Raw genomic sequence first — 27,899 nt, 5'->3', positions numbered from 1 at the left:
AAAAAAGAGCACAATAAAAAAAACAAAAAAGTCAGTGCGTTATACATGGGATTAAGGTGCAAAAGGTCAGTGCGTGTCCACCTAGGGTGGACTGACCCTAGTATAATCCGCAAGTAGCTCCATGAGGGAGTGCAACAAAAAAGTCATTTGTACCTGGTGTAGTCCACAGGTGTGTCCGAGGGGGAGCTAAGTCCAAGTCATTGTCCCTGGTATAATCCACAGGTGTGTTCAGGAAGAGCCAGAAAAGTTTTTGCACCGCCTGCTGTCAGGCTGCTGAACAAGGCTTATGCCTCCTCATTCAGCATCCTGACAGCAGCCGGACCAAAACTGCACCAGAGCCTGGTGGTGGAACTCTTGATACTGCGGTAGAGCCCCTTGCCCGGTCGCGGTCGTTGTAGGGGTTTGAACAGTTTGAACAAGAAAAAGGGCATTAAAGGGACAGACAGATTTGTAGATTTATAGATATATATTTCTGCATAACCACTGATCTGACCAACTTCCCATTCGAGTCGGCACTGTGCTCCTTCACATTAAGTCCCAGATCCATATCGGAGCCATGCTGTTTCTATGTGGCTAGAGATCCACAAAATGCCCTATTTTTTTCCCACATAATGTATTGTGTAAATGTTTTGAAATATTTAACTTTATTCATTTAGAATAATAATAATGGTATATAATTATTATTTTTTTTACTTTTAAATTTTTATCCCGCGATTTTTGTAACCCATTTTTTTCACCCGGTGCCAATTTCCTAAGTGATCCTGGGCACTACACCAGCCCTACACCAGTATTACACCTGTCACCCCACAGTAGGGAGGCCAGGGCCGAGCTCATGCTTCCTTCAGGCATGAGAGCCAACTGACCTTCTTGTCACCTGACAGGGGGGAGTTTCCCTGGTTGGACGTAGCGCGTGGAAGGAACACGTTATTCCAACCAGTTCCCTTCCCCTCCATCAGGCGCCCCGGCTGTCATGGGGGAGGCGGTATAGTGACCAGGATTACTACATGTTTTTGTGAGGGTATTAACTACCCTAGGAGATTATAATTATAATAATAATGGAGGTCGGTAGCGGTCAGATCAGGCTGAAACCATGCCCAGATATGAGTCATACATAATAGATGTATGTCATAGATGAAATATGGAGTTGCACCCATCCACTGCTTTGTGAGATTACCCCCAGACACAGGCTGTGTCTGAAATCACTCCCTACTTACTATATTGTGCACTATATCCGGACCCCCAGTATATCAAGGACCCCAGTTTACTATGCATTAGGGCCCCATAACATTACCAGTCATTTAGCTGGGGGCTCCTGAACCCCACCTTGAGAACCACTGGACTATAATGTAGTGCAGTATAGTGATTACGCCATACGATGTGGACTCATTATATCCCACAATGCACAGTGAAATGTAGGTACATGCGATGGTCACTTGTTAAGCTCTACCAATCCCATAATGCATTGCTCTGGTTCCGTTGAAAGGGGAAAAAACGGCGGTGCCTGTGGTAGAAGAACGAGAGCGTGGGAGAACCTGTGGGACAACCTGTCACTGGCTTTCCTTGTCCAGGTACTCTAGGTTGGGGGCATCCAATCTCTGTTCCTGGTTCCTGTTCTTTGTGAACTCCTTCAGCAGATCCATGACCTCTCCTTGGTAAACATCAGGAGTGGTTTGGGCCTCTGTGGCCCAGTAGTAGATGTCCCAGTCATTGCTAGGCTCATTGATCAACCTATCATATTGCAGCAGCTGGGTCTAAGTGTCATTGTGTTCAAGTAGCGTTCTGCGAAAAGGCTGAGCAGAATGCAATTCTCCAACATGCCTCTTGCGACTCTCATAGAGCAAGCGTCGTCTCTTGATGTCAATGAGCTCTCCTTTCTTTTCCTCCCATGGGGGAATAGGGACCTCAAACAGGTCAACCTGGTTGCCCCTGGGTGTCTCTCCACAATAACCATGAGCTGGCATCATCATCTCAGTCATTGTTGGCCTCCATGGTGCCTGACATACCACTTTCACAAACCTTTTGGCTAAGAGAGACGACAGCATCTTAAATGCCTCTCTTGTATTTGTTTCCGCGCCACATTTCTCCCCTTATTCGTATAGGATTGGTGACATCATTGCTGATGTCACTGCTGATGACACTGGACCAAACCAACCGAAGGGAATTTCATGTGGGGATATCTGTGTTCTTTGTTTAGTTTAGTTATTCGTCGACGAAATGTTCATCTACAGGAGAGATCTTTTAGTTTAATTAATCTTTTACTAGATTTTCTGCCGTTTTTCTTGGTTGCTTGTGGGGGTGTGTGTGGTTGTCAACCCTGCTTGCGTGCACATAACTAACTGCAACCAGGGGTGTGTGCGTGTGTGAGTGGAGTGGTTGTGATTCACAGGCTTTTACCAGCAGCCATGTCTGTATTGATGATCATTAAGTGGTGTGGTCAGGAGTATTCCATCAGCTCTCTGTCAGAGGAGGACACCGTCATGGACCTCAAACAGTCCATTAAAACCATGACTGGAGTGCTGCCCGAGAGACAGAAGCTGCTGGGACTAAAGGTCCACGGGAAGCCAGTGGAGGATGAGGTGAAGCTGGGCTCCCTGAAGCTGAAGCCCAACACCAAGATCATGATGATGGGAACCAGAGAGGAGAGCCTGGAAGACGTTTTAGCCCCACCGCCGGAGGACACAGACACGGTGGTGGTGAATGACTTTGATATTGAGGAGGAGGTCATTGAAGTAGAGCAGAGAGAGGAGAACCTGGCTAAAATCGCACGCAGAGTGAAGGACTACAAGGTGGATGAGATGAACCCACCCAGAGAGGGCAAGAGACTGCTGGTACTGGATATAGACTACACACTGTTCGATCACAAGTCATGCGCAGAGACGGGCCAGGAGCTGATGAGGCCGTTCCTCCATGAGTTTCTGACCTCGGCCTACGAGGACTATGACATCTGGTCTGCCACAAGTACGAAGTACATTGATGTCAAAATGAAGGAGCTGGGAGTGACAGGCAACCCCAACTACAAGATCACGTTCATGCTGGACAGTGCGGCCATGATCACTGTACACACTCCAAAGAAGGGGGTTGTGGACGTGAAACCTCTGGGGGTGATCTGGGGTAAGTATGGCGAGTTCTACAGCAGGAAGAACACTATCATGTTTGACGACATCAGACGCAACTTCCTCATGAACCCACAGAGCGGCCTGAAGATCTGTCCCTTTATGAAGGCTCATACGAACAGAGAGAAGGACAGGGAGTTGTTTAACCTGGCCCAATAAGATAGCCAAACTGGACGACTTCACTGGTCTCAAACACAAACACTGGGAGAGATTTTTGTCTAAGAAGCACCATCATTAAGGGAAGATTATTTGAATATTTTTATTAGGCTGTAACTGTCGTTTAACAATTTGGAAAACAGAGTTGTCTTCTAGGCCCGGCGTAACGCACAGGCTTTAGGGGCTGCAGACCAGAGCACCAAGCTCGAGGTGGGGGGGGACCAAACACCTGCTCAAAAAAAAAAAAGACCAAGGGATGCACAGTACCAGTGCCTCCCCATCCTTAACTTTGCAGCGTCTATCTAGGATTTCTATCTATCAGATTTCTTCTGATAGGCGCCAAGGGGTACTCTTACTCATAATTATTGACTTTATTAAACTAGATGTTTCTGGGCTTTCCTTGCTGCCTGGGGTGAGGGTACAGGCTGGCTTGTAGCAGTGCAGCCTGTGTGGGAGGAATGTTTTCCATTGAGAGTCATTTTTGAGCAAACAGGTCCTTCCTTAGATCATTGACATTTTCGATGTCAGTTGTCTTGGCATACAGAACACAGGTGTATCTTTCCAGCAATGCAAAAGTGTTTGATTCCTGGCTAAGCAGCTGAAAAGGATCAGCTGTCATAGCAATGAAGGTGTTTGTCACTTCTGGAAATGATTTCCATGCAGCCCAGTCTGTCTTTTTGCCTTTTCCCTGGAACTGTGAAGTTTTATCACTACCTGTGAATGAGTGGAATCCGGGTAGAGCCAAACTCATGTTCTTCCCCAGCTTTTTGGAAATAGTGTTGATGCATATTTCCTGGACTTTTCCCCCCATACCAAAAGCAACCCAGATGCCTATATTTGGGTAGTCTTTGGTAAACAGACCAACAAGGATCACTATGATATCCGTATCCACTGTTCGAATTACGACTGTTTGTGCAGTTTTCTAGAGCATCTTTCAGATGGATGCACACTCTTGTGTCTGCTTCCTCATGGTCACACTCTGACATTGGGGCTAGAGGACCTGATGAAAGCACATGCCTACCTTTAGTTACATATACTTGCTTCCCTAGGTACGAACGTGGTGGCATTAACCTTCTCAGCTAACATTTCAAAGAGAGGTAGGGCGTGGGCATTAGCAGCACCATCAATAATCTTTGCATCAACAGACGATGGTAGTGGTGGGTAAGTATCGGCAGCTATTAGACCCAACAAATCAGATTTCTGAGATGGCAAATTGAGTTTTATTTTATTTTATTAAGTCATTTCTGCTTCTCTCGTTCACTCGCTGGGAAGGGACCATCCATAGGCTAGGTAAGAGCGCCATTTGGAGGAATTAAAAAAAAAAGGAAAAAAAATGATGTTTTGTTGAGGACACACAGAGACCTAGGCTGCGGCGGATCAGAGCCATATCGTGACAGATGTCATAACCGTTGATCACAAAGCTGAAGTTGATGGGAAAATAGTGCAATCCAACCCAAAACAATGAGGATGCCTGAGAACAGCAAAGGCAGGGCCATTTCCAACACAGTCACCAGGATCCGACGTTTCCACAGCTTCCAGTTTCCAATATGCTCTAAGGTAGCAGCCGCAGAGGGAGGTCTCCGTTCTCAGGGCCATACAATATTTCTATGCAATATTGTGATGCTCTTTATGCCATTCATTCCTTCCAAAACACTTAACTGCGCGACGATCACACTGACACAAAAACTGCTCACATTCATTGTTCACATTCACGCAGAAATTCTCCTGATCGCAGAACTTCGTCCCATCATCGCAGCCTATCCTCTTACCGTGATCACAGTACCATTTGTAGTCTTGGAAATCAGGTCTAATCGGGCACTTCTTGACTTCAGAGTAGTGGTGCCAGCAGAGATCATGTATTCTGCAGCATTCATCTAGAGGACAAACTGCCTCTCCTTCGCCCCAATTCCCACAGAAATTTCCATAGTCGACATACCAGACCGCATTTAGGCACGTTCTACAACAGAAATTGATCATGTTAGTGAACTGGCCTATGCTCCGTTCATCGCGTCGGGTCCTCCTCGCTCCTGTGGTCATGTTGACCACAGGAGCGATTTTGTCCAAGTCTTCGGGGATGTAACTGCTCGTGAGGTGGGGCTTGAGTTTTCCCTCGGTGAAGAGTGTGCAGATCTTGCCCTTGAAGCCTTCTGCTGCCTTCTTGAATTGGTCAATTTTGTGCCTAAAGTCAGTAGCAGCCTTGGACATGAACATAAAGATATGGGACTTGGCTTCGGTAAGCTCCCCATCAAAGATGTTACGACCGTCATCAAACTTCTTGAAGAGGACCACGGAGTCTTTGGACACCTCAAACTTTGAGTACACTGCATCATCAGAGGTCATCCCAAATGGAATATCATCTACGGCCTCTTTAATGAAGGCTTTAGCGTCCTCTGATGATTCAGAATCTTTGAAGAAGCCAATGACTGCCACCTCGTTTGCGATCATAGACTCTGCCTGCGTGACATCGGCCAGGGTGGAAACAGCTGGGCCTGTGCGATTCTTAAGCCACTTGACAATGTCATAAGCCTGCCTGCCATCCATGTGTGACTCCTTTGCTCCTCCCTTGAAGAACACGATGGTCGGGTATATCAGGACTTCATACTCCTGGGCCAGCTCCGTCTCTCCTGTGGCGTCTACTTTGCCAAGGCGAATAGCTGAACCCTCTGCCTTCAGCATGCGGGCCGCCTTGGCATACTCCGGGGCCAGTTCTTTGCAGTGGCCACACCATGGGGCATAGAATTCTACTAGAATGTTGGGGTGAACTTTCAATGCCGCATCAAAGTTACTTTTTCTCAGCACCAGGACATTGTCTTCCTCTGTGATCAGGGCTGACCCACTGCAGGTCACAAGCAGCGAGCTGGCCATAAGCAGTGCATAGAGGACAAACTTCGACATGGTTAACAAGCCTTTCTTAAAGATCATGGAACAAGCGCCTCTGCTTCAACTGAAAACCGTTATAAAGGTTGTTTCTAGTGCTACGATTGAACTTGGCTTCACTGAATCAAGTCCAGTTCAGTGTGGCGTCGACACGTTTATTTATACCCCCCAAACTCTGTGGTCGGTGCATCACAGCCGTGCTCTAATTGGACAGAGATGTTGACATAATGATTGCCATATATGGTATGAGATCAAGTACTCGTATTTACAGCGTAACTGTGGAAGATGAGATGTCTAAATTGATGTATATTCTGTACATTAGCCCTGGGGCTAATGTACAGACTTTCCCGTGCACACTGCTATTAGGCCAATGAAGTAAAAGTAACTCTGAAGTAACTCAAGCTCACTATGCGTTGTGAGCTTGTAGAACGGCTTTTTTTTGTCACACGACAGGTATAAATTGGCCTTAAATGGATAGTTCACCCCCAAAAATTTGTGTGATAGGCACTTTATTTTTATATTTTTACATTAACCACTTGAACCCTCACATCCCTATTCTGGGAGGAACATTAGCTGAATATAGCCGATCTACAAGCTGTGAGCTTGTAGATTGGATACTTTCGGCTAAGAGGTTTGGTGTACAGGGAAAAAAGAGAAGACCAAGTACAGAGCCAAAGGTCAAGTTTACAAAGTATTGAGGGTTTAAGTAATTTATGGAATCTCTGTGTATCTGTCACACAGAATTTGTCCTGGGTCGTACATCATCCGACTGTTCAGTCCCAAACTTGGCCTGTATGTCTCACGTGTGCAGAGCCAAACGGTAATCCAGACGGACCAACGGTTTCCGAAAGAATCCAAAGAATCACGAATATCTGTATCTGTGTTTGGGAGATTGAATTCTTCGGCTTCTCTGATTGGCCAACCCAAACCATCAGCTTCGTGGACTGGCAAAGTAATAAGTCAAAGTAAGTGGCTGATTGGCTAGCCCGACCCATCTGTTAAACCGATGTCTTCGCCAAATTGGTCAATCGTCCCATATAAGGGATAGTGCTGGTACCCTCATACATGGGCACTGATGTCCATATGGACGCTAACGTGAAGCTGGTAATGGTGTCAATCCACTGTGTCGCCTATTCAGCATCAATGTGATTGGTATCTCTGTATGTGGTTGAGAGTGTGTTTGTGACCCGGATTTGGGGTTGGCTAAGTTCTACTGTCCATTTGTGACATAGATGTCACAAGGGATATGAATAATACTTGAATAATATCATAGTATTATCTGAAGCCTTGCCTAAATAAGGAGTCCTAGATAGATATGTCATACTCATAGATGACTGATGCTACAGACTTGCCCAAATATGGAGCTCAACCTATTGAGTGGAATGTGAGATTAGAGGCCAGTCTAAACACTGATGTACCAATTTGGGAGAGGGCATATACAGTATGGGCAAGTCTTTCATTAGCATAAAGGGACACACGCTGTGTACTGCATGAAGTACTATATGTCAGGGTCTCTGTTCATCTATCTATTTGTCTGTTTCTATCTGTCTGTCTCTGTCTCCAGAGCTGATCTTGCAAACTGCTGGACCGATCGGCACCACACTTTGTTTTATATTTGAAATTTTTAACTTTGATTTTACTAGGGCATGCCCCTCTGGTTATGTAATACCTGTCGGTGTACTAAGTGCAGTACCCATCATCCGAGTACTTCGACGCAGGTACTATAACATCATATTGATGACATCAGGGATCTCCATATATGGGCATAAAAGGACACACACAGATACAGTACCCATGTTGTTGTTTTTTGCTATTTTAGTTGTCTAGTACGTCCAAATTGCATGAATGCATTATTGATTTTAGTTGTATGTTTCCGCCAAACACATGACACTCTGTTTACACACATTTGCACTCAAAGGACCACAATAGAAATAAGCTCTCAAGCTTTTTTGTGTTTCATCCTTTTGACAGATAATGTCAATGATGATGTAAATACATTTTCCGGTTATGCAATATCCCGTTATACAATACCCATTTTCAGTACACCCATTGTTAGAGAACTTATTTAGTGCGGTACCCATTATCATAGTAGAAACCAGTCTGATGTCAGTACTATCTCCTTAAATGGGCATAAAAGAAGGGCGCTCGGTGGTAAAGTGCCTGCCCACCACCACGAAGGGTGTGGGTTCGAAATCCATCGTGGTCCTTCCGCTTTGACGAGTGTCTACACAAACACAATTGGCCTGTCTTCGGGGGAGGGAAGCCAGGTGGCTAGGGTGATAATTGTCACTGCACTAACTCCTACTAGGAGTTGGGCTCCTCACTGCTAGGTGAGTCAGTAGTGACAACACAGAAATTGGCACATCTGAAGAAGGTTTAATAAGAATCAGAATCAGAATCAGAATCAGTTTTATTGTCACATCACAGGTTTACAAGGTAAAGAAGTGGGTGAAATTCGTTTTTGTACATCGTTCCCATCGCAACGTTAATTTCCATAGAAAGAAGAGGGGGGGGGGGGGAGAAGAAGAGGGGTGGGGGGCAAGTGGGAAGGAGATCAAAACAAGAGAGCAACAGAAGGCCAGACAAGTTATCTACATATTTACAAAGTACCTGAGATAATAAGAAACTAAGGTGCCTGAGCATAGCAGCAATGTATGTATACTGTGCATGTTATACTTATACTGTGCATGATATACATATGGACGTTAAGGTGCTTAGAGAAAAAAAAGAGCACAATAAAAAAAACAAAAAAGTCAGTGCGTTATACATGGGATTAAGGTGCAAAAGGTCAGTGCGTGTCCACCTAGGGTGGACTGACCCTAGTATAATCCGCAAGTAGCTCCATGAGGGAGTGCAACAAAAAAGTCATTTGTACCTGGTGTAGTCCACAGGTGTGTCCGAGGGGGAGCTAAGTCCAAGTCATTGTCCCTGGTATAATCCACAGGTGTGTTCAGGAAGAGCCAGAAAAGTTTTTGCACCGCCTGCTGTCAGGCTGCTGAACAAGGCTTATGCCTCCTCATTCAGCATCCTGACAGCAGCCGGACCAAAACTGCACCAGAGCCTGGTGGTGGAACTCTTGATACTGCGGTAGAGCCCCTTGCCCGGTCGCGGTCGTTGTAGGGGTTTGAACAGTTTGAACAAGAAAAAGGGCATTAAAGGGACAGACAGATTTGTAGATTTATAGATATATATTTCTGCATAACCACTGATCTGACCAACTTCCCATTCGAGTCGGCACTGTGCTCCTTCACATTAAGTCCCAGATCCATATCGGAGCCATGCTGTTTCTATGTGGCTAGAGATCCACAAAATGCCCTATTTTTTTCCCACATAATGTATTGTGTAAATGTTTTGAAATATTTAACTTTATTAATTTAGAATAATAATAATGGTATATAATTATTATTTTTTTTACTTTTAAATTTTTATCCCGCGATTTTTGTAACCCATTTTTTTCACCCGGTGCCAATTTCCTAAGTGATCCTGGGCACTACACCAGCCCTACACCAGTATTACACCTGTCACCCCACAGTAGGGAGGCCAGGGCCGAGCTCATGCTTCCTTCAGGCATGAGAGCCAACTGACCTTCTTGTCACCTGACAGGGGGGAGTTTCCCTGGTTGGACGTAGCGCGTGGAAGGAACACGTTATTCCAACCAGTTCCCTTCCCCTCCATCAGGCGCCCCGGCTGTCATGGGGGAGGCGGTATAGTGACCAGGATTACTACATGTTTTTGTGAGGGTATTAACTACCCTAGGAGATTATAATTATAATAATAATGGAGGTCGGTAGCGGTCAGATCAGGCTGAAACCATGCCCAGATATGAGTCATACATAATAGATGTATGTCATAGATGAAATATGGAGTTGCACCCATCCACTGCTTTGTGAGATTACCCCCAGACACAGGCTGTGTCTGAAATCACTCCCTACTTACTATATTGTGCACTATATCCGGACCCCCAGTATATCAAGGACCCCAGTTTACTATGCATTAGGGCCCCATAACATTACCAGTCATTTAGCTGGGGGCTCCTGAACCCCACCTTGAGAACCACTGGACTATAATGTAGTGCAGTATAGTGATTACGCCATACGATGTGGACTCATTATATCCCACAATGCACAGTGAAATGTAGGTACATGCGATGGTCACTTGTTAAGCTCTACCAATCCCATAATGCATTGCTCTGGTTCCGTTGAAAGGGGAAAAAACGGCGGTGCCTGTGGTAGAAGAACGAGAGCGTGGGAGAACCTGTGGGACAACCTGTCACTGGCTTTCCTTGTCCAGGTACTCTAGGTTGGGGGCATCCAATCTCTGTTCCTGGTTCCTGTTCTTTGTGAACTCCTTCAGCAGATCCATGACCTCTCCTTGGTAAACATCAGGAGTGGTTTGGGCCTCTGTGGCCCAGTAGTAGATGTCCCAGTCATTGCTAGGCTCATTGATCAACCTATCATATTGCAGCAGCTGGGTCTAAGTGTCATTGTGTTCAAGTAGCGTTCTGCGAAAAGGCTGAGCAGAATGCAATTCTCCAACATGCCTCTTGCGACTCTCATAGAGCAAGCGTCGTCTCTTGATGTCAATGAGCTCTCCTTTCTTTTCCTCCCATGGGGGAATAGGGACCTCAAACAGGTCAACCTGGTTGCCCCTGGGTGTCTCTCCACAATAACCATGAGCTGGCATCATCATCTCAGTCATTGTTGGCCTCCATGGTGCCTGACATACCACTTTCACAAACCTTTTGGCTAAGAGAGACGACAGCATCTTAAATGCCTCTCTTGTATTTGTTGCCGCGCCACATTTCTCCCCTTATTCGTATAGGATTGGTGACATCATTGCTGATGTCACTGCTGATGACACTGGACCAAACCAACCGAAGGGAATTTCATGTGGGGATATCTGTGTTCTTTGTTTAGTTTAGTTATTCGTCGACGAAATGTTCATCTACAGGAGAGATCTTTTAGTTTAATTAATCTTTTACTAGATTTTCCGCCGTTTTTCTTGGTTGCTTGTGGGGGTGTGTGTGGTTGTCAACCCTGCTTGCGTGCACATAACTAACTGCAACCAGGGGTGTGTGCGTGTGTGAGTGGAGTGGTTGTGATTCACAGGCTTTTACCAGCAGCCATGTCTGTATTGATGATCATTAAGTGGTGTGGTCAGGAGTATTCCATCAGCTCTCTGTCAGAGGAGGACACCGTCATGGACCTCAAACAGTCCATTAAAACCATGACTGGAGTGCTGCCCGAGAGACAGAAGCTGCTGGGACTAAAGGTCCACGGGAAGCCAGTGGAGGATGAGGTGAAGCTGGGCTCCCTGAAGCTGAAGCCCAACACCAAGATCATGATGATGGGAACCAGAGAGGAGAGCCTGGAAGACGTTTTAGCCCCACCGCCGGAGGACACAGACACGGTGGTGGTGAATGACTTTGATATTGAGGAGGAGGTCATTGAAGTAGAGCAGAGAGAGGAGAACCTGGCTAAAATCGCACGCAGAGTGAAGGACTACAAGGTGGATGAGATGAACCCACCCAGAGAGGGCAAGAGACTGCTGGTACTGGATATAGACTACACACTGTTCGATCACAAGTCATGCGCAGAGACGGGCCAGGAGCTGATGAGGCCGTTCCTCCATGAGTTTCTGACCTCGGCCTACGAGGACTATGACATCTGGTCTGCCACAAGTACGAAGTACATTGATGTCAAAATGAAGGAGCTGGGAGTGACAGGCAACCCCAACTACAAGATCACGTTCATGCTGGACAGTGCGGCCATGATCACTGTACACACTCCAAAGAAGGGGGTTGTGGACGTGAAACCTCTGGGGGTGATCTGGGGTAAGTATGGCGAGTTCTACAGCAGGAAGAACACTATCATGTTTGACGACATCAGACGCAACTTCCTCATGAACCCACAGAGCGGCCTGAAGATCTGTCCCTTTATGAAGGCTCATACGAACAGAGAGAAGGACAGGGAGTTGTTTAACCTGGCCCAATAAGATAGCCAAACTGGACGACTTCACTGGTCTCAAACACAAACACTGGGAGAGATTTTTGTCTAAGAAGCACCATCATTAAGGGAAGATTATTTGAATATTTTTATTAGGCTGTAACTGTCGTTTAACAATTTGGAAAACAGAGTTGTCTTCTAGGCCCGGCGTAACGCACAGGCTTTAGGGGCTGCAGACCAGAGCACCAAGCTCGAGGTGGGGGGGGACCAAACACCTGCTCAAAAAAAAAAAAGACCAAGGGATGCACAGTACCAGTGCCTCCCCATCCTTAACTTTGCAGCGTCTATCTAGGATTTCTATCTATCAGATTTCTTCTGATAGGCGCCAAGGGGTACTCTTACTCATAATTATTGACTTTATTAAACTAGATGTTTCTGGGCTTTCCTTGCTGCCTGGGGTGAGGGTACAGGCTGGCTTGTAGCAGTGCAGCCTGTGTGGGAGGAATGTTTTCCATTGAGAGTCATTTTTGAGCAAACAGGTCCTTCCTTAGATCATTGACATTTTCGATGTCAGTTGTCTTGGCATACAGAACACAGGTGTATCTTTCCAGCAATGCAAAAGTGTTTGATTCCTGGCTAAGCAGCTGAAAAGGATCAGCTGTCATAGCAATGAAGGTGTTTGTCACTTCTGGAAATGATTTCCATGCAGCCCAGTCTGTCTTTTTGCCTTTGCCCTGGAACTGTGAAGTTTTATCACTACCTGTGAATGAGTGGAATCCGGGTAGAGCCAAACTCATGTTCTTCCCCAGCTTTTTGGAAATAGTGTTGATGCATATTTCCTGGACTTTCCCCCCCATACCAAAAGCAACCCAGATGCCTATATTTGGGTAGTCTTTGGTAAACAGACCAACAAGGATCACTATGATATCCGTATCCACTGTTCGAATTACGACTGTTTGTGCAGTTTTCTAGAGCATCTTTCAGATGGATGCACACTCTTGTGTCTGCTTCCTCATGGTCACACTCTGACATTGGGGCTAGAGGACCTGATGAAAGCACATGCCTACCTTTAGTTACATATACTTGCTTCCCTAGGTACGAACGTGGTGGCATTAACCTTCTCAGCTAACATTTCAAAGAGAGGTAGGGCGTGGGCATTAGCAGCACCATCAATAATCTTTGCATCAACAGACGATGGTAGTGGTGGGTAAGTATCGGCAGCTATTAGACCCAACAAATCAGATTTCTGAGATGGCAAATTGAGTTTTATTTTATTTTATTAAGTCATTTCTGCTTCTCTCGTTCACTCGCTGGGAAGGGACCATCCATAGGCTAGGTAAGAGCGCCATTTGGAGGAATTAAAAAAAAAAGGAAAAAAAATGATGTTTTGTTGAGGACACACAGAGACCTAGGCTGCGGCGGATCAGAGCCATATCGTGACAGATGTCATAACCGTTGATCACAAAGCTGAAGTTGATGGGAAAATAGTGCAATCCAACCCAAAACAATGAGGATGCCTGAGAACAGCAAAGGCAGGGCCATTTCCAACACAGTCACCAGGATCCGACGTTTCCACAGCTTCCAGTTTCCAATATGCTCTAAGGTAGCAGCCGCAGAGGGAGGTCTCCGTTCTCAGGGCCATACAATATTTCTATGCAATATTGTGATGCTCTTTATGCCATTCATTCCTTCCAAAACACTTAACTGCGCGACGATCACACTGACACAAAAACTGCTCACATTCATTGTTCACATTCACGCAGAAATTCTCCTGATCGCAGAACTTCGTCCCATCATCGCAGCCTATCCTCTTACCGTGATCACAGTACCATTTGTAGTCTTGGAAATCAGGTCTAATCCGGCACTTCTTGACTTCAGAGTAGTGGTGCCAGCAGAGATCATGTATTCTGCAGCATTCATCTAGAGGACAAACTGCCTCTCCTTCGCCCCAATTCCCACAGAAATTTCCATAGTCGACATACCAGACCGCATTTAGGCACGTTCTACAACAGAAATTGATCATGTTAGTGAACTGGCCTATGCTCCGTTCATCGCGTCGGGTCCTCCTCGCTCCTGTGGTCATGTTGACCACAGGAGCGATTTTGTCCAAGTCTTCGGGGATGTAACTGCTCGTGAGGTGGGGCTTGAGTTTTCCCTCGGTGAAGAGTGTGCAGATCTTGCCCTTGAAGCCTTCTGCTGCCTTCTTGAATTGGTCAATTTTGTGCCTAAAGTCAGTAGCAGCCTTGGACATGAACATAAAGATATGGGACTTGGCTTCGGTAAGCTCCCCATCAAAGATGTTACGACCGTCATCAAACTTCTTGAAGAGGACCACGGAGTCTTTGGACACCTCAAACTTTGAGTACACTGCATCATCAGAGGTCATCCCAAATGGAATATCATCTACGGCCTCTTTAATGAAGGCTTTAGCGTCCTCTGATGATTCAGAATCTTTGAAGAAGCCAATGACTGCCACCTCGTTTGCGATCATAGACTCTGCCTGCGTGACATCGGCCAGGGTGGAAACAGCTGGGCCTGTGCGATTCTTAAGCCACTTGACAATGTCATAAGCCTGCCTGCCATCCATGTGTGACTCCTTTGCTCCTCCCTTGAAGAACACGATGGTCGGGTATATCAGGACTTCATACTCCTGGGCCAGCTCCGTCTCTCCTGTGGCGTCTACTTTGCCAAGGCGAATAGCTGAACCCTCTGCCTTCAGCATGCGGGCCGCCTTGGCATACTCCGGGGCCAGTTCTTTGCAGTGGCCACACCATGGGGCATAGAATTCTACTAGAATGTTGGGGTGAACTTTCAATGCCGCATCAAAGTTACTTTTTCTCAGCACCAGGACATTGTCTTCCTCTGTGATCAGGGCTGACCCACTGCAGGTCACAAGCAGCGAGCTGGCCATAAGCAGTGCATAGAGGACAAACTTCGACATGGTTAACAAGCCTTTCTTAAAGATCATGGAACAAGCGCCTCTGCTTCAACTGAAAACCGTTATAAAGGTTGTTTCTAGTGCTACGATTGAACTTGGCTTCACTGAATCAAGTCCAGTTCAGTGTGGCGTCGACACGTTTATTTATACCCCCCAAACTCTGTGGTCGGTGCATCACAGCCGTGCTCTAATTGGACAGAGATGTTGACATAATGATTGCCATATATGGTATGAGATCAAGTACTCGTATTTACAGCGTAACTGTGGAAGATGAGATGTCTAAATTGATGTATATTCTGTACATTAGCCCTGGGGCTAATGTACAGACTTTCCCGTGCACACTGCTATTAGGCCAATGAAGTAAAAGTAACTCTGAAGTAACTCAAGCTCACTATGCGTTGTGAGCTTGTAGAACGGCTTTTTTTTGTCACACGACAGGTATAAATTGGCCTTAAATGGATAGTTCACCCCCAAAAATTTGTGTGATAGGCACTTTATTTTTATATTTTTACATTAACCACTTGAACCCTCACATCCCTATTCTGGGAGGAACATTAGCTGAATATAGCCGATCTACAAGCTGTGAGCTTGTAGATTGGATACTTTCGGCTAAGAGGTTTGGTGTACAGGGAAAAAAGAGAAGACCAAGTACAGAGCCAAAGGTCAAGTTTACAAAGTATTGAGGGTTTAAGTAATTTATGGAATCTCTGTGTATCTGTCACACAGAATTTGTCCTGGGTCGTACATCATCCGACTGTTCAGTCCCAAACTTGGCCTGTATGTCTCACGTGTGCAGAGCCAAACGGTAATCCAGACGGACCAACGGTTTCCGAAAGAATCCAAAGAATCACGAATATCTGTATCTGTGTTTGGGAGATTGAATTCTTCGGCTTCTCTGATTGGCCAACCCAAACCATCAGCTTCGTGGACTGGCAAAGTAATAAGTCAAAGTAAGTGGCTGATTGGCTAGCCCGACCCATCTGTTAAACCGATGTCTTCGCCAAATTGGTCAATCGTCCCATATAAGGGATAGTGCTGGTACCCTCATACATGGGCACTGATGTCCATATGGACGCTAACGTGAAGCTGGTAATGGTGTCAATCCACTGTGTCGCCTATTCAGCATCAATGTGATTGGTATCTCTGTATGTGGTTGAGAGTGTGTTTGTGACCCGGATTTGGGGTTGGCTAAGTTCTACTGTCCATTTGTGACATAGATGTCACAAGGGATATGAATAATACTTGAATAATATCATAGTATTATCTGAAGCCTTGCCTAAATAAGGAGTCCTAGATAGATATGTCATACTCATAGATGACTGATGCTACAGACTTGCCCAAATATGGAGCTCAACCTATTGAGTGGAATGTGAGATTAGAGGCCAGTCTAAACACTGATGTACCAATTTGGGAGAGGGCATATACAGTATGGGCAAGTCTTTCATTAGCATAAAGGGACACACGCTGTGTACTGCATGAAGTACTATATGTCAGGGTCTCTGTTCATCTATCTATTTGTCTGTTTCTATCTGTCTGTCTCTGTCTCCAGAGCTGATCTTGCAAACTGCTGGACCGATCGGCACCACACTTTGTTTTATATTTGAAATTTTTAACTTTGATTTTACTAGGGCATGCCCCTCTGGTTATGTAATACCTGTCGGTGTACTAAGTGCAGTACCCATCATCCGAGTACTTCGACGCAGGTACTATAACATCATATTGATGACATCAGGGATCTCCATATATGGGCATAAAAGGACACACACAGATACAGTACCCATGTTGTTGTTTTTTGCTATTTTAGTTGTCTAGTACGTCCAAATTGCATGAATGCATTATTGATTTTAGTTGTATGTTTCCGCCAAACACATGACACTCTGTTTACACACATTTGCACTCAAAGGACCACAATAGAAATAAGCTCTCAAGCTTTTTTGTGTTTCATCCTTTTGACAGATAATGTCAATGATGATGTAAATACATTTTCCGGTTATGCAATATCCCGTTATACAATACCCATTTTCAGTACACCCATTGTTAGAGAACTTATTTAGTGCGGTACCCATTATCATAGTAGAAACCAGTCTGATGTCAGTACTATCTCCTTAAATGGGCATAAAAGAAGGGCGCTCGGTGGTAAAGTGCCTGCCCACCACCACGAAGGGTGTGGGTTCGAAATCCATCGTGGTCCTTCCGCTTTGACGAGTGTCTACACAAACACAATTGGCCTGTCTTCGGGGGAGGGAAGCCAGGTGGCTAGGGTGATAATTGTCACTGCACTAACTCCTACTAGGAGTTGGGCTCCTCACTGCTAGGTGAGTCAGTAGTGACAACACAGAAATTGGCACATCTGAAGAAGGTTTAATAAGAATCAGAATCAGAATCAGAATCAGTTTTATTGTCACATCACAGGTTTACAAGGTAAAGAAGTGGGTGAAATTCGTTTTTGTACATCGTTCCCATCGCAACGTTAATTTCCATAGAAAGAAGAGGGGGGGGGGGAGAAGAAGAGGGGTGGGGGGCAAGTGGGAAGGAGATCAAAACAAGAGAGCAACAGAAGGCCAGACAAGTTATCTACATATTTACAAAGTACCTGAGATAATAAGAAACTAAGGTGCCTGAGCATAGCAGCAATGTATGTATACTGTGCATGTTATACTTATACTGTGCATGATATACATATGGACGTTAAGGTGCTTAGAGAAAAAAAAGAGCACAATAAAAAAAACAAAAAAGTCAGTGCGTTATACATGGGATTAAGGTGCAAAAGGTCAGTGCGTGTCCACCTAGGGTGGACTGACCCTAGTATAATCCGCAAGTAGCTCCATGAGGGAGTGCAACAAAAAAGTCATTTGTACCTGGTGTAGTCCACAGGTGTGTCCGAGGGGGAGCTAAGTCCAAGTCATTGTCCCTGGTATAATCCACAGGTGTGTTCAGGAAGAGCCAGAAAAGTTTTTGCACCGCCTGCTGTCAGGCTGCTGAACAAGGCTTATGCCTCCTCATTCAGCATCCTGACAGCAGCCGGACCAAAACTGCACCAGAGCCTGGTGGTGGAACTCTTGATACTGCGGTAGAGCCCCTTGCCCGGTCGCGGTCGTTGTAGGGGTTTGAACAGTTTGAACAAGAAAAAGGGCATTAAAGGGACAGACAGATTTGTAGATTTATAGATATATATTTCTGCATAACCACTGATCTGACCAACTTCCCATTCGAGTCGGCACTGTGCTCCTTCACATTAAGTCCCAGATCCATATCGGAGCCATGCTGTTTCTATGTGGCTAGAGATCCACAAAATGCCCTATTTTTTTCCCACATAATGTATTGTGTAAATGTTTTGAAATATTTAACTTTATTCATTTAGAATAATAATAATGGTATATAATTATTATTTTTTTTACTTTTAAATTTTTATCCCGCGATTTTTGTAACCCATTTTTTTCACCCGGTGCCAATTTCCTAAGTGATCCTGGGCACTACACCAGCCCTACACCAGTATTACACCTGTCACCCCACAGTAGGGAGGCCAGGGCCGAGCTCATGCTTCCTTCAGGCATGAGAGCCAACTGACCTTCTTGTCACCTGACAGGGGGGAGTTTCCCTGGTTGGACGTAGCGCGTGGAAGGAACACGTTATTCCAACCAGTTCCCTTCCCCTCCATCAGGCGCCCCGGCTGTCATGGGGGAGGCGGTATAGTGACCAGGATTACTACATGTTTTTGTGAGGGTATTAACTACCCTAGGAGATTATAATTATAATAATAATGGAGGTCGGTAGCGGTCAGATCAGGCTGAAACCATGCCCAGATATGAGTCATACATAATAGATGTATGTCATAGATGAAATATGGAGTTGCACCCATCCACTGCTTTGTGAGATTACCCCCAGACACAGGCTGTGTCTGAAATCACTCCCTACTTACTATATTGTGCACTATATCCGGACCCCCAGTATATCAAGGACCCCAGTTTACTATGCATTAGGGCCCCATAACATTACCAGTCATTTAGCTGGGGGCTCCTGAACCCCACCTTGAGAACCACTGGACTATAATGTAGTGCAGTATAGTGATTACGCCATACGATGTGGACTCATTATATCCCACAATGCACAGTGAAATGTAGGTACATGCGATGGTCACTTGTTAAGCTCTACCAATCCCATAATGCATTGCTCTGGTTCCGTTGAAAGGGGAAAAAACGGCGGTGCCTGTGGTAGAAGAACGAGAGCGTGGGAGAACCTGTGGGACAACCTGTCACTGGCTTTCCTTGTCCAGGTACTCTAGGTTGGGGGCATCCAATCTCTGTTCCTGGTTCCTGTTCTTTGTGAACTCCTTCAGCAGATCCATGACCTCTCCTTGGTAAACATCAGGAGTGGTTTGGGCCTCTGTGGCCCAGTAGTAGATGTCCCAGTCATTGCTAGGCTCATTGATCAACCTATCATATTGCAGCAGCTGGGTCTAAGTGTCATTGTGTTCAAGTAGCGTTCTGCGAAAAGGCTGAGCAGAATGCAATTCTCCAACATGCCTCTTGCGACTCTCATAGAGCAAGCGTCGTCTCTTGATGTCAATGAGCTCTCCTTTCTTTTCCTCCCATGGGGGAATAGGGACCTCAAACAGGTCAACCTGGTTGCCCCTGGGTGTCTCTCCACAATAACCATGAGCTGGCATCATCATCTCAGTCATTGTTGGCCTCCATGGTGCCTGACATACCACTTTCACAAACCTTTTGGCTAAGAGAGACGACAGCATCTTAAATGCCTCTCTTGTATTTGTTGCCGCGCCACATTTCTCCCCTTATTCGTATAGGATTGGTGACATCATTGCTGATGTCACTGCTGATGACACTGGACCAAACCAACCGAAGGGAATTTCATGTGGGGATATCTGTGTTCTTTGTTTAGTTTAGTTATTCGTCGACGAAATGTTCATCTACAGGAGAGATCTTTTAGTTTAATTAATCTTTTACTAGATTTTCCGCCGTTTTTCTTGGTTGCTTGTGGGGGTGTGTGTGGTTGTCAACCCTGCTTGCGTGCACATAACTAACTGCAACCAGGGGTGTGTGCGTGTGTGAGTGGAGTGGTTGTGATTCACAGGCTTTTACCAGCAGCCATGTCTGTATTGATGATCATTAAGTGGTGTGGTCAGGAGTATTCCATCAGCTCTCTGTCAGAGGAGGACACCGTCATGGACCTCAAACAGTCCATTAAAACCATGACTGGAGTGCTGCCCGAGAGACAGAAGCTGCTGGGACTAAAGGTCCACGGGAAGCCAGTGGAGGATGAGGTGAAGCTGGGCTCCCTGAAGCTGAAGCCCAACACCAAGATCATGATGATGGGAACCAGAGAGGAGAGCCTGGAAGACGTTTTAGCCCCACCGCCGGAGGACACAGACACCGTGGTGGTGAATGACTTTGATATTGAGGAGGAGGTCATTGAAGTAGAGCAGAGAGAGGAGAACCTGGCTAAAATCGCACGCAGAGTGAAGGACTACAAGGTGGATGAGATGAACCCACCCAGAGAGGGCAAGAGACTGCTGGTACTGGATATAGACTACACACTGTTCGATCACAAGTCATGCGCAGAGACGGGCCAGGAGCTGATGAGGCCGTTCCTCCATGAGTTTCTGACCTCGGCCTACGAGGACTATGACATCTGGTCTGCCACAAGTACGAAGTACATTGATGTCAAAATGAAGGAGCTGGGAGTGACAGGCAACCCCAACTACAAGATCACGTTCATGCTGGACAGTGCGGCCATGATCACTGTACACACTCCAAAGAAGGGGGTTGTGGACGTGAAACCTCTGGGGGTGATCTGGGGTAAGTATGGCGAGTTCTACAGCAGGAAGAACACTATCATGTTTGACGACATCAGACGCAACTTCCTCATGAACCCACAGAGCGGCCTGAAGATCTGTCCCTTTATGAAGGCTCATACGAACAGAGAGAAGGACAGGGAGTTGTTTAACCTGGCCCAATAAGATAGCCAAACTGGACGACTTCACTGGTCTCAAACACAAACACTGGGAGAGATTTTTGTCTAAGAAGCACCATCATTAAGGGAAGATTATTTGAATATTTTTATTAGGCTGTAACTGTCGTTTAACAATTTGGAAAACAGAGTTGTCTTCTAGGCCCGGCGTAACGCACAGGCTTTAGGGGCTGCAGACCAGAGCACCAAGCTCGAGGTGGGGGGGACCAAACACCTGCTCAAAAAAAAAAAAGACCAAGGGATGCACAGTACCAGTGCCTCCCCATCCTTAACTTTGCAGCGTCTATCTAGGATTTCTATCTATCAGATTTCTTCTGATAGGCGCCAAGGGGTACTCTTACTCATAATTATTGACTTTATTAAACTAGATGTTTCTGGGCTTTCCTTGCTGCCTGGGGTGAGGGTACAGGCTGGCTTGTAGCAGTGCAGCCTGTGTGGGAGGAATGTTTTCCATTGAGAGTCATTTTTGAGCAAACAGGTCCTTCCTTAGATCATTGACATTTTCGATGTCAGTTGTCTTGGCATACAGAACACAGGTGTATCTTTCCAGCAATGCAAAAGTGTTTGATTCCTGGCTAAGCAGCTGAAAAGGATCAGCTGTCATAGCAATGAAGGTGTTTGTCACTTCTGGAAATGATTTCCATGCAGCCCAGTCTGTCTTTTTGCCTTTTCCCTGGAACTGTGAAGTTTTATCACTACCTGTGAATGAGTGGAATCCGGGTAGAGCCAAACTCATGTTCTTCCCCAGCTTTTTGGAAATAGTGTTGATGCATATTTCCTGGACTTTTCCCCCCATACCAAAAGCAACCCAGATGCCTATATTTGGGTAGTCTTTGGTAAACAGACCAACAAGGATCACTATGATATCCGTATCCACTGTTCGAATTACGACTGTTTGTGCAGTTTTCTAGAGCATCTTTCAGATGGATGCACACTCTTGTGTCTGCTTCCTCATGGTCACACTCTGACATTGGGGCTAGAGGACCTGATGAAAGCACATGCCTACCTTTAGTTACATATACTTGCTTCCCTAGGTACGAACGTGGTGGCATTAACCTTCTCAGCTAACATTTCAAAGAGAGGTAGGGCGTGGGCATTAGCAGCACCATCAATAATCTTTGCATCAACAGACGATGGTAGTGGTGGGTAAGTATCGGCAGCTATTAGACCCAACAAATCAGATTTCTGAGATGGCAAATTGAGTTTTATTTTATTTTATTAAGTCATTTCTGCTTCTCTCGTTCACTCGCTGGGAAGGGACCATCCATAGGCTAGGTAAGAGCGCCATTTGGAGGAATTAAAAAAAAAAGGAAAAAAAATGATGTTTTGTTGAGGACACACAGAGACCTAGGCTGCGGCGGATCAGAGCCATATCGTGACAGATGTCATAACCGTTGATCACAAAGCTGAAGTTGATGGGAAAATAGTGCAATCCAACCCAAAACAATGAGGATGCCTGAGAACAGCAAAGGCAGGGCCATTTCCAACACAGTCACCAGGATCCGACGTTTCCACAGCTTCCAGTTTCCAATATGCTCTAAGGTAGCAGCCGCAGAGGGAGGTCTCCGTTCTCAGGGCCATACAATATTTCTATGCAATATTGTGATGCTCTTTATGCCATTCATTCCTTCCAAAACACTTAACTGCGCGACGATCACACTGACACAAAAACTGCTCACATTCATTGTTCACATTCACGCAGAAATTCTCCTGATCGCAGAACTTCGTCCCATCATCGCAGCCTATCCTCTTACCGTGATCACAGTACCATTTGTAGTCTTGGAAATCAGGTCTAATCGGGCACTTCTTGACTTCAGAGTAGTGGTGCCAGCAGAGATCATGTATTCTGCAGCATTCATCTAGAGGACAAACTGCCTCTCCTTCGCCCCAATTCCCACAGAAATTTCCATAGTCGACATACCAGACCGCATTTAGGCACGTTCTACAACAGAAATTGATCATGTTAGTGAACTGGCCTATGCTCCGTTCATCGCGTCGGGTCCTCCTCGCTCCTGTGGTCATGTTGACCACAGGAGCGATTTTGTCCAAGTCTTCGGGGATGTAACTGCTCGTGAGGTGGGGCTTGAGTTTTCCCTCGGTGAAGAGTGTGCAGATCTTGCCCTTGAAGCCTTCTGCTGCCTTCTTGAATTGGTCAATTTTGTGCCTAAAGTCAGTAGCAGCCTTGGACATGAACATAAAGATATGGGACTTGGCTTCGGTAAGCTCCCCATCAAAGATGTTACGACCGTCATCAAACTTCTTGAAGAGGACCACGGAGTCTTTGGACACCTCAAACTTTGAGTACACTGCATCATCAGAGGTCATCCCAAATGGAATATCATCTACGGCCTCTTTAATGAAGGCTTTAGCGTCCTCTGATGATTCAGAATCTTTGAAGAAGCCAATGACTGCCACCTCGTTTGCGATCATAGACTCTGCCTGCGTGACATCGGCCAGGGTGGAAACAGCTGGGCCTGTGCGATTCTTAAGCCACTTGACAATGTCATAAGCCTGCCTGCCATCCATGTGTGACTCCTTTGCTCCTCCCTTGAAGAACACGATGGTCGGGTATATCAGGACTTCATACTCCTGGGCCAGCTCCGTCTCTCCTGTGGCGTCTACTTTGCCAAGGCGAATAGCTGAACCCTCTGCCTTCAGCATGCGGGCCGCCTTGGCATACTCCGGGGCCAGTTCTTTGCAGTGGCCACACCATGGGGCATAGAATTCTACTAGAATGTTGGGGTGAACTTTCAATGCCGCATCAAAGTTACTTTTTCTCAGCACCAGGACATTGTCTTCCTCTGTGATCAGGGCTGACCCACTGCAGGTCACAAGCAGCGAGCTGGCCATAAGCAGTGCATAGAGGACAAACTTCGACATGGTTAACAAGCCTTTCTTAAAGATCATGGAACAAGCGCCTCTGCTTCAACTGAAAACCGTTATAAAGGTTGTTTCTAGTGCTACGATTGAACTTGGCTTCACTGAATCAAGTCCAGTTCAGTGTGGCGTCGACACGTTTATTTATACCCCCCAAACTCTGTGGTCGGTGCATCACAGCCGTGCTCTAATTGGACAGAGATGTTGACATAATGATTGCCATATATGGTATGAGATCAAGTACTCGTATTTACAGCGTAACTGTGGAAGATGAGATGTCTAAATTGATGTATATTCTGTACATTAGCCCTGGGGCTAATGTACAGACTTTCCCGTGCACACTGCTATTAGGCCAATGAAGTAAAAGTAACTCTGAAGTAACTCAAGCTCACTATGCGTTGTGAGCTTGTAGAACGGCTTTTTTTTGTCACACGACAGGTATAAATTGGCCTTAAATGGATAGTTCACCCCCAAAAATTTGTGTGATAGGCACTTTATTTTTATATTTTTACATTAACCACTTGAACCCTCACATCCCTATTCTGGGAGGAACATTAGCTGAATATAGCCGATCTACAAGCTGTGAGCTTGTAGATTGGATACTTTCGGCTAAGAGGTTTGGTGTACAGGGAAAAAAGAGAAGACCAAGTACAGAGCCAAAGGTCAAGTTTACAAAGTATTGAGGGTTTAAGTAATTTATGGAATCTCTGTGTATCTGTCACACAGAATTTGTCCTGGGTCGTACATCATCCGACTGTTCAGTCCCAAACTTGGCCTGTATGTCTCACGTGTGCAGAGCCAAACGGTAATCCAGACGGACCAACGGTTTCCGAAAGAATCCAAAGAATCACGAATATCTGTATCTGTGTTTGGGAGATTGAATTCTTCGGCTTCTCTGATTGGCCAACCCAAACCATCAGCTTCGTGGACTGGCAAAGTAATAAGTCAAAGTAAGTGGCTGATTGGCTAGCCCGACCCATCTGTTAAACCGATGTCTTCGCCAAATTGGTCAATCGTCCCATATAAGGGATAGTGCTGGTACCCTCATACATGGGCACTGATGTCCATATGGACGCTAACGTGAAGCTGGTAATGGTGTCAATCCACTGTGTCGCCTATTCAGCATCAATGTGATTGGTATCTCTGTATGTGGTTGAGAGTGTGTTTGTGACCCGGATTTGGGGTTGGCTAAGTTCTACTGTCCATTTGTGACATAGATGTCACAAGGGATATGAATAATACTTGAATAATATCATAGTATTATCTGAAGCCTTGCCTAAATAAGGAGTCCTAGATAGATATGTCATACTCATAGATGACTGATGCTACAGACTTGCCCAAATATGGAGCTCAACCTATTGAGTGGAATGTGAGATTAGAGGCCAGTCTAAACACTGATGTACCAATTTGGGAGAGGGCATATACAGTATGGGCAAGTCTTTCATTAGCATAAAGGGACACACGCTGTGTACTGCATGAAGTACTATATGTCAGGGTCTCTGTTCATCTATATATTTGTCTGTTTCTATCTGTCTGTCTCTGTCTCCAGAGCTGATCTTGCAAACTGCTGGACCGATCGGCACCACACTTTGTTTTATATTTGAAATGTTTAACTTTGATTTTACTAGGGCATGCCCCTCTGGTTATGTAATACCTGTCGGTGTACTAAGTGCAGTACCCATCATCCGAGTACTTCGACGCAGGTACTATAACATCATATTGATGACATCAGGGATCTCCATATATGGGCATAAAAGGACACACACAGATACAGTACCCATGTTGTTGTTTTTTGCTATTTTAGTTGTCTAGTACGTCCAAATTGCATGAATGCATTATTGATTTTAGTTGTATGTTTCCGCCAAACACATGACACTCTGTTTACACACATTTGCACTCAAAGGACCACAATAGAAATAAGCTCTCAAGCTTTTTTGTGTTTCATCCTTTTGACAGATAATGTCAATGATGATGTAAATACATTTTCCGGTTATGCAATATCCCGTTATACAATACCCATTTTCAGTACACCCATTGTTAGAGAACTTATTTAGTGCGGTACCCATTATCATAGTAGAAACCAGTCTGATGTCAGTACTATCTCCTTAAATGGGCATAAAAGAAGGGCGCTCGGTGGTAAAGTGCCTGCCCACCACCACGAAGGGTGTGGGTTCGAAATCCATCGTGGTCCTTCCGCTTTGACGAGTGTCTACACAAACACAATTGGCCTGTCTTCGGGGGAGGGAAGCCAGGTGGCTAGGGTGATAATTGTCACTGCACTAACTCCTACTAGGAGTTGGGCTCCTCACTGCTAGGTGAGTCAGTAGTGACAACACAGAAATTGGCACATCTGAAGAAGGTTTAATAAGAATCAGAATCAGAATCAGAATCAGTTTTATTGTCACATCACAGGTTTACAAGGTAAAGAAGTGGGTGAAATTCGTTTTTGTACATCGTTCCCATCGCAACGTTAATTTCCATAGAAAGAAGAGGGGGGGGGGGAGAAGAAGAGGGGTGGGGGGCAAGTGGGAAGGAGATCAAAACAAGAGAGCAACAGAAGGCCAGACAAGTTATCTACATATTTACAAAGTACCTGAGATAATAAGAAACTAAGGTGCCTGAGCATAGCAGCAATGTATGTATACTGTGCATGTTATACTTATACTGTGCATGATATACATATGGACGTTAAGGTGCTTAGAGAAAAAAAAGAGCACAATAAAAAAAACAAAAAAGTCAGTGCGTTATACATGGGATTAAGGTGCAAAAGGTCAGTGCGTGTCCACCTAGGGTGGACTGACCCTAGTATAATCCGCAAGTAGCTCCATGAGGGAGTGCAACAAAAAAGTCATTTGTACCTGGTGTAGTCCACAGGTGTGTCCGAGGGGGAGCTAAGTCCAAGTCATTGTCCCTGGTATAATCCACAGGTGTGTTCAGGAAGAGCCAGAAAAGTTTTTGCACCGCCTGCTGTCAGGCTGCTGAACAAGGCTTATGCCTCCTCATTCAGCATCCTGACAGCAGCCGGACCAAAACTGCACCAGAGCCTGGTGGTGGAACTCTTGATACTGCGGTAGAGCCCCTTGCCCGGTCGCGGTCGTTGTAGGGGTTTGAACAGTTTGAACAAGAAAAAGGGCATTAAAGGGACAGACAGATTTGTAGATTTATAGATATATATTTCTGCATAACCACTGATCTGACCAACTTCCCATTCGAGTCGGCACTGTGCTCCTTCACATTAAGTCCCAGATCCATATCGGAGCCATGCTGTTTCTATGTGGCTAGAGATCCACAAAATGCCCTATTTTTTTCCCACATAATGTATTGTGTAAATGTTTTGAAATATTTAACTTTATTCATTTAGAATAATAATAATGGTATATAATTATTATTTTTTTTACTTTTAAATTTTTATCCCGCGATTTTTGTAACCCATTTTTTTCACCCGGTGCCAATTTCCTAAGTGATCCTGGGCACTACACCAGCCCTACACCAGTATTACACCTGTCACCCCACAGTAGGGAGGCCAGGGCCGAGCTCATGCTTCCTTCAGGCATGAGAGCCAACTGACCTTCTTGTCACCTGACAGGGGGGAGTTTCCCTGGTTGGACGTAGCGCGTGGAAGGAACACGTTATTCCAACCAGTTCCCTTCCCCTCCATCAGGCGCCCCGGCTGTCATGGGGGAGGCGGTATAGTGACCAGGATTACTACATGTTTTTGTGAGGGTATTAACTACCCTAGGAGATTATAATTATAATAATAATGGAGGTCGGTAGCGGTCAGATCAGGCTGAAACCATGCCCAGATATGAGTCATACATAATAGATGTATGTCATAGATGAAATATGGAGTTGCACCCATCCACTGCTTTGTGAGATTACCCCCAGACACAGGCTGTGTCTGAAATCACTCCCTACTTACTATATTGTGCACTATATCCGGACCCCCAGTATATCAAGGACCCCAGTTTACTATGCATTAGGGCCCCATAACATTACCAGTCATTT

General features: G+C 45.5%; 3 protein-coding genes and 3 pseudogenes across 6 annotated transcripts; 3 read left to right on the top strand and 3 right to left on the bottom strand.

Annotated features, from left to right (window-relative positions):
- Positions 1-1,547: 1,547 nt before the first annotated feature.
- LOC308075182 (succinate dehydrogenase assembly factor 2, mitochondrial-like) lies at positions 1,548-2,042 on the bottom strand (annotated as a pseudogene). Its single transcript has one exon. The product of its transcript is annotated as a succinate dehydrogenase assembly factor 2, mitochondrial-like (transcript).
- Positions 2,043-2,402: 360 nt separating this feature from the next.
- On the top strand, positions 2,403-3,272 carry LOC308074888 (ubiquitin-like domain-containing CTD phosphatase 1; the record flags this gene model as incomplete). Its single annotated transcript, XM_080414396.1, has 1 exon — positions 2,403-3,272. One exon carries the CDS (start codon positions 2,403-2,405, stop codon positions 3,270-3,272), a length of 870 nt encoding a protein of 289 aa, XP_080270522.1.
- A 7,143-nt stretch (positions 3,273-10,415) lies between these two features.
- Positions 10,416-10,910, bottom strand: LOC308074857 (succinate dehydrogenase assembly factor 2, mitochondrial-like; annotated as a pseudogene). Its single transcript has one exon. The product of its transcript is annotated as a succinate dehydrogenase assembly factor 2, mitochondrial-like (transcript).
- Positions 10,911-11,270: 360 nt separating this feature from the next.
- LOC308074282 (ubiquitin-like domain-containing CTD phosphatase 1) lies at positions 11,271-12,140 on the top strand (the record flags this gene model as incomplete). Its single annotated transcript, XM_080413668.1, has 1 exon — positions 11,271-12,140. The coding sequence occupies one exon, from the start codon at positions 11,271-11,273 to the stop codon at positions 12,138-12,140; it is 870 nt and encodes a 289-aa protein (XP_080269794.1).
- Positions 12,141-19,281: 7,141 nt separating this feature from the next.
- LOC308074448 (succinate dehydrogenase assembly factor 2, mitochondrial-like) lies at positions 19,282-19,776 on the bottom strand (annotated as a pseudogene). Its single transcript has one exon. The product of its transcript is annotated as a succinate dehydrogenase assembly factor 2, mitochondrial-like (transcript).
- A 360-nt stretch (positions 19,777-20,136) lies between these two features.
- LOC308075180 (ubiquitin-like domain-containing CTD phosphatase 1) lies at positions 20,137-21,006 on the top strand (the record flags this gene model as incomplete). The annotated part of the gene is made up of 1 exon (XM_080414853.1): positions 20,137-21,006. The coding sequence occupies one exon, from the start codon at positions 20,137-20,139 to the stop codon at positions 21,004-21,006; it is 870 nt and encodes a 289-aa protein (XP_080270979.1).
- Positions 21,007-27,899: the final 6,893 nt, after the last annotated feature.

The sequence above is a fragment of the Gymnoscopelus braueri genome (assembly GCF_963280865.1).
Source record: "Gymnoscopelus braueri genome assembly, chromosome: 19".
In the NCBI taxonomy this organism is placed as follows: Eukaryota; Metazoa; Chordata; class Actinopteri; order Myctophiformes; family Myctophidae; genus Gymnoscopelus; species Gymnoscopelus braueri.
Note: the sequence above shows the minus strand (reverse complement) of the source record. Positions and strands in the feature narration are given on the sequence as shown.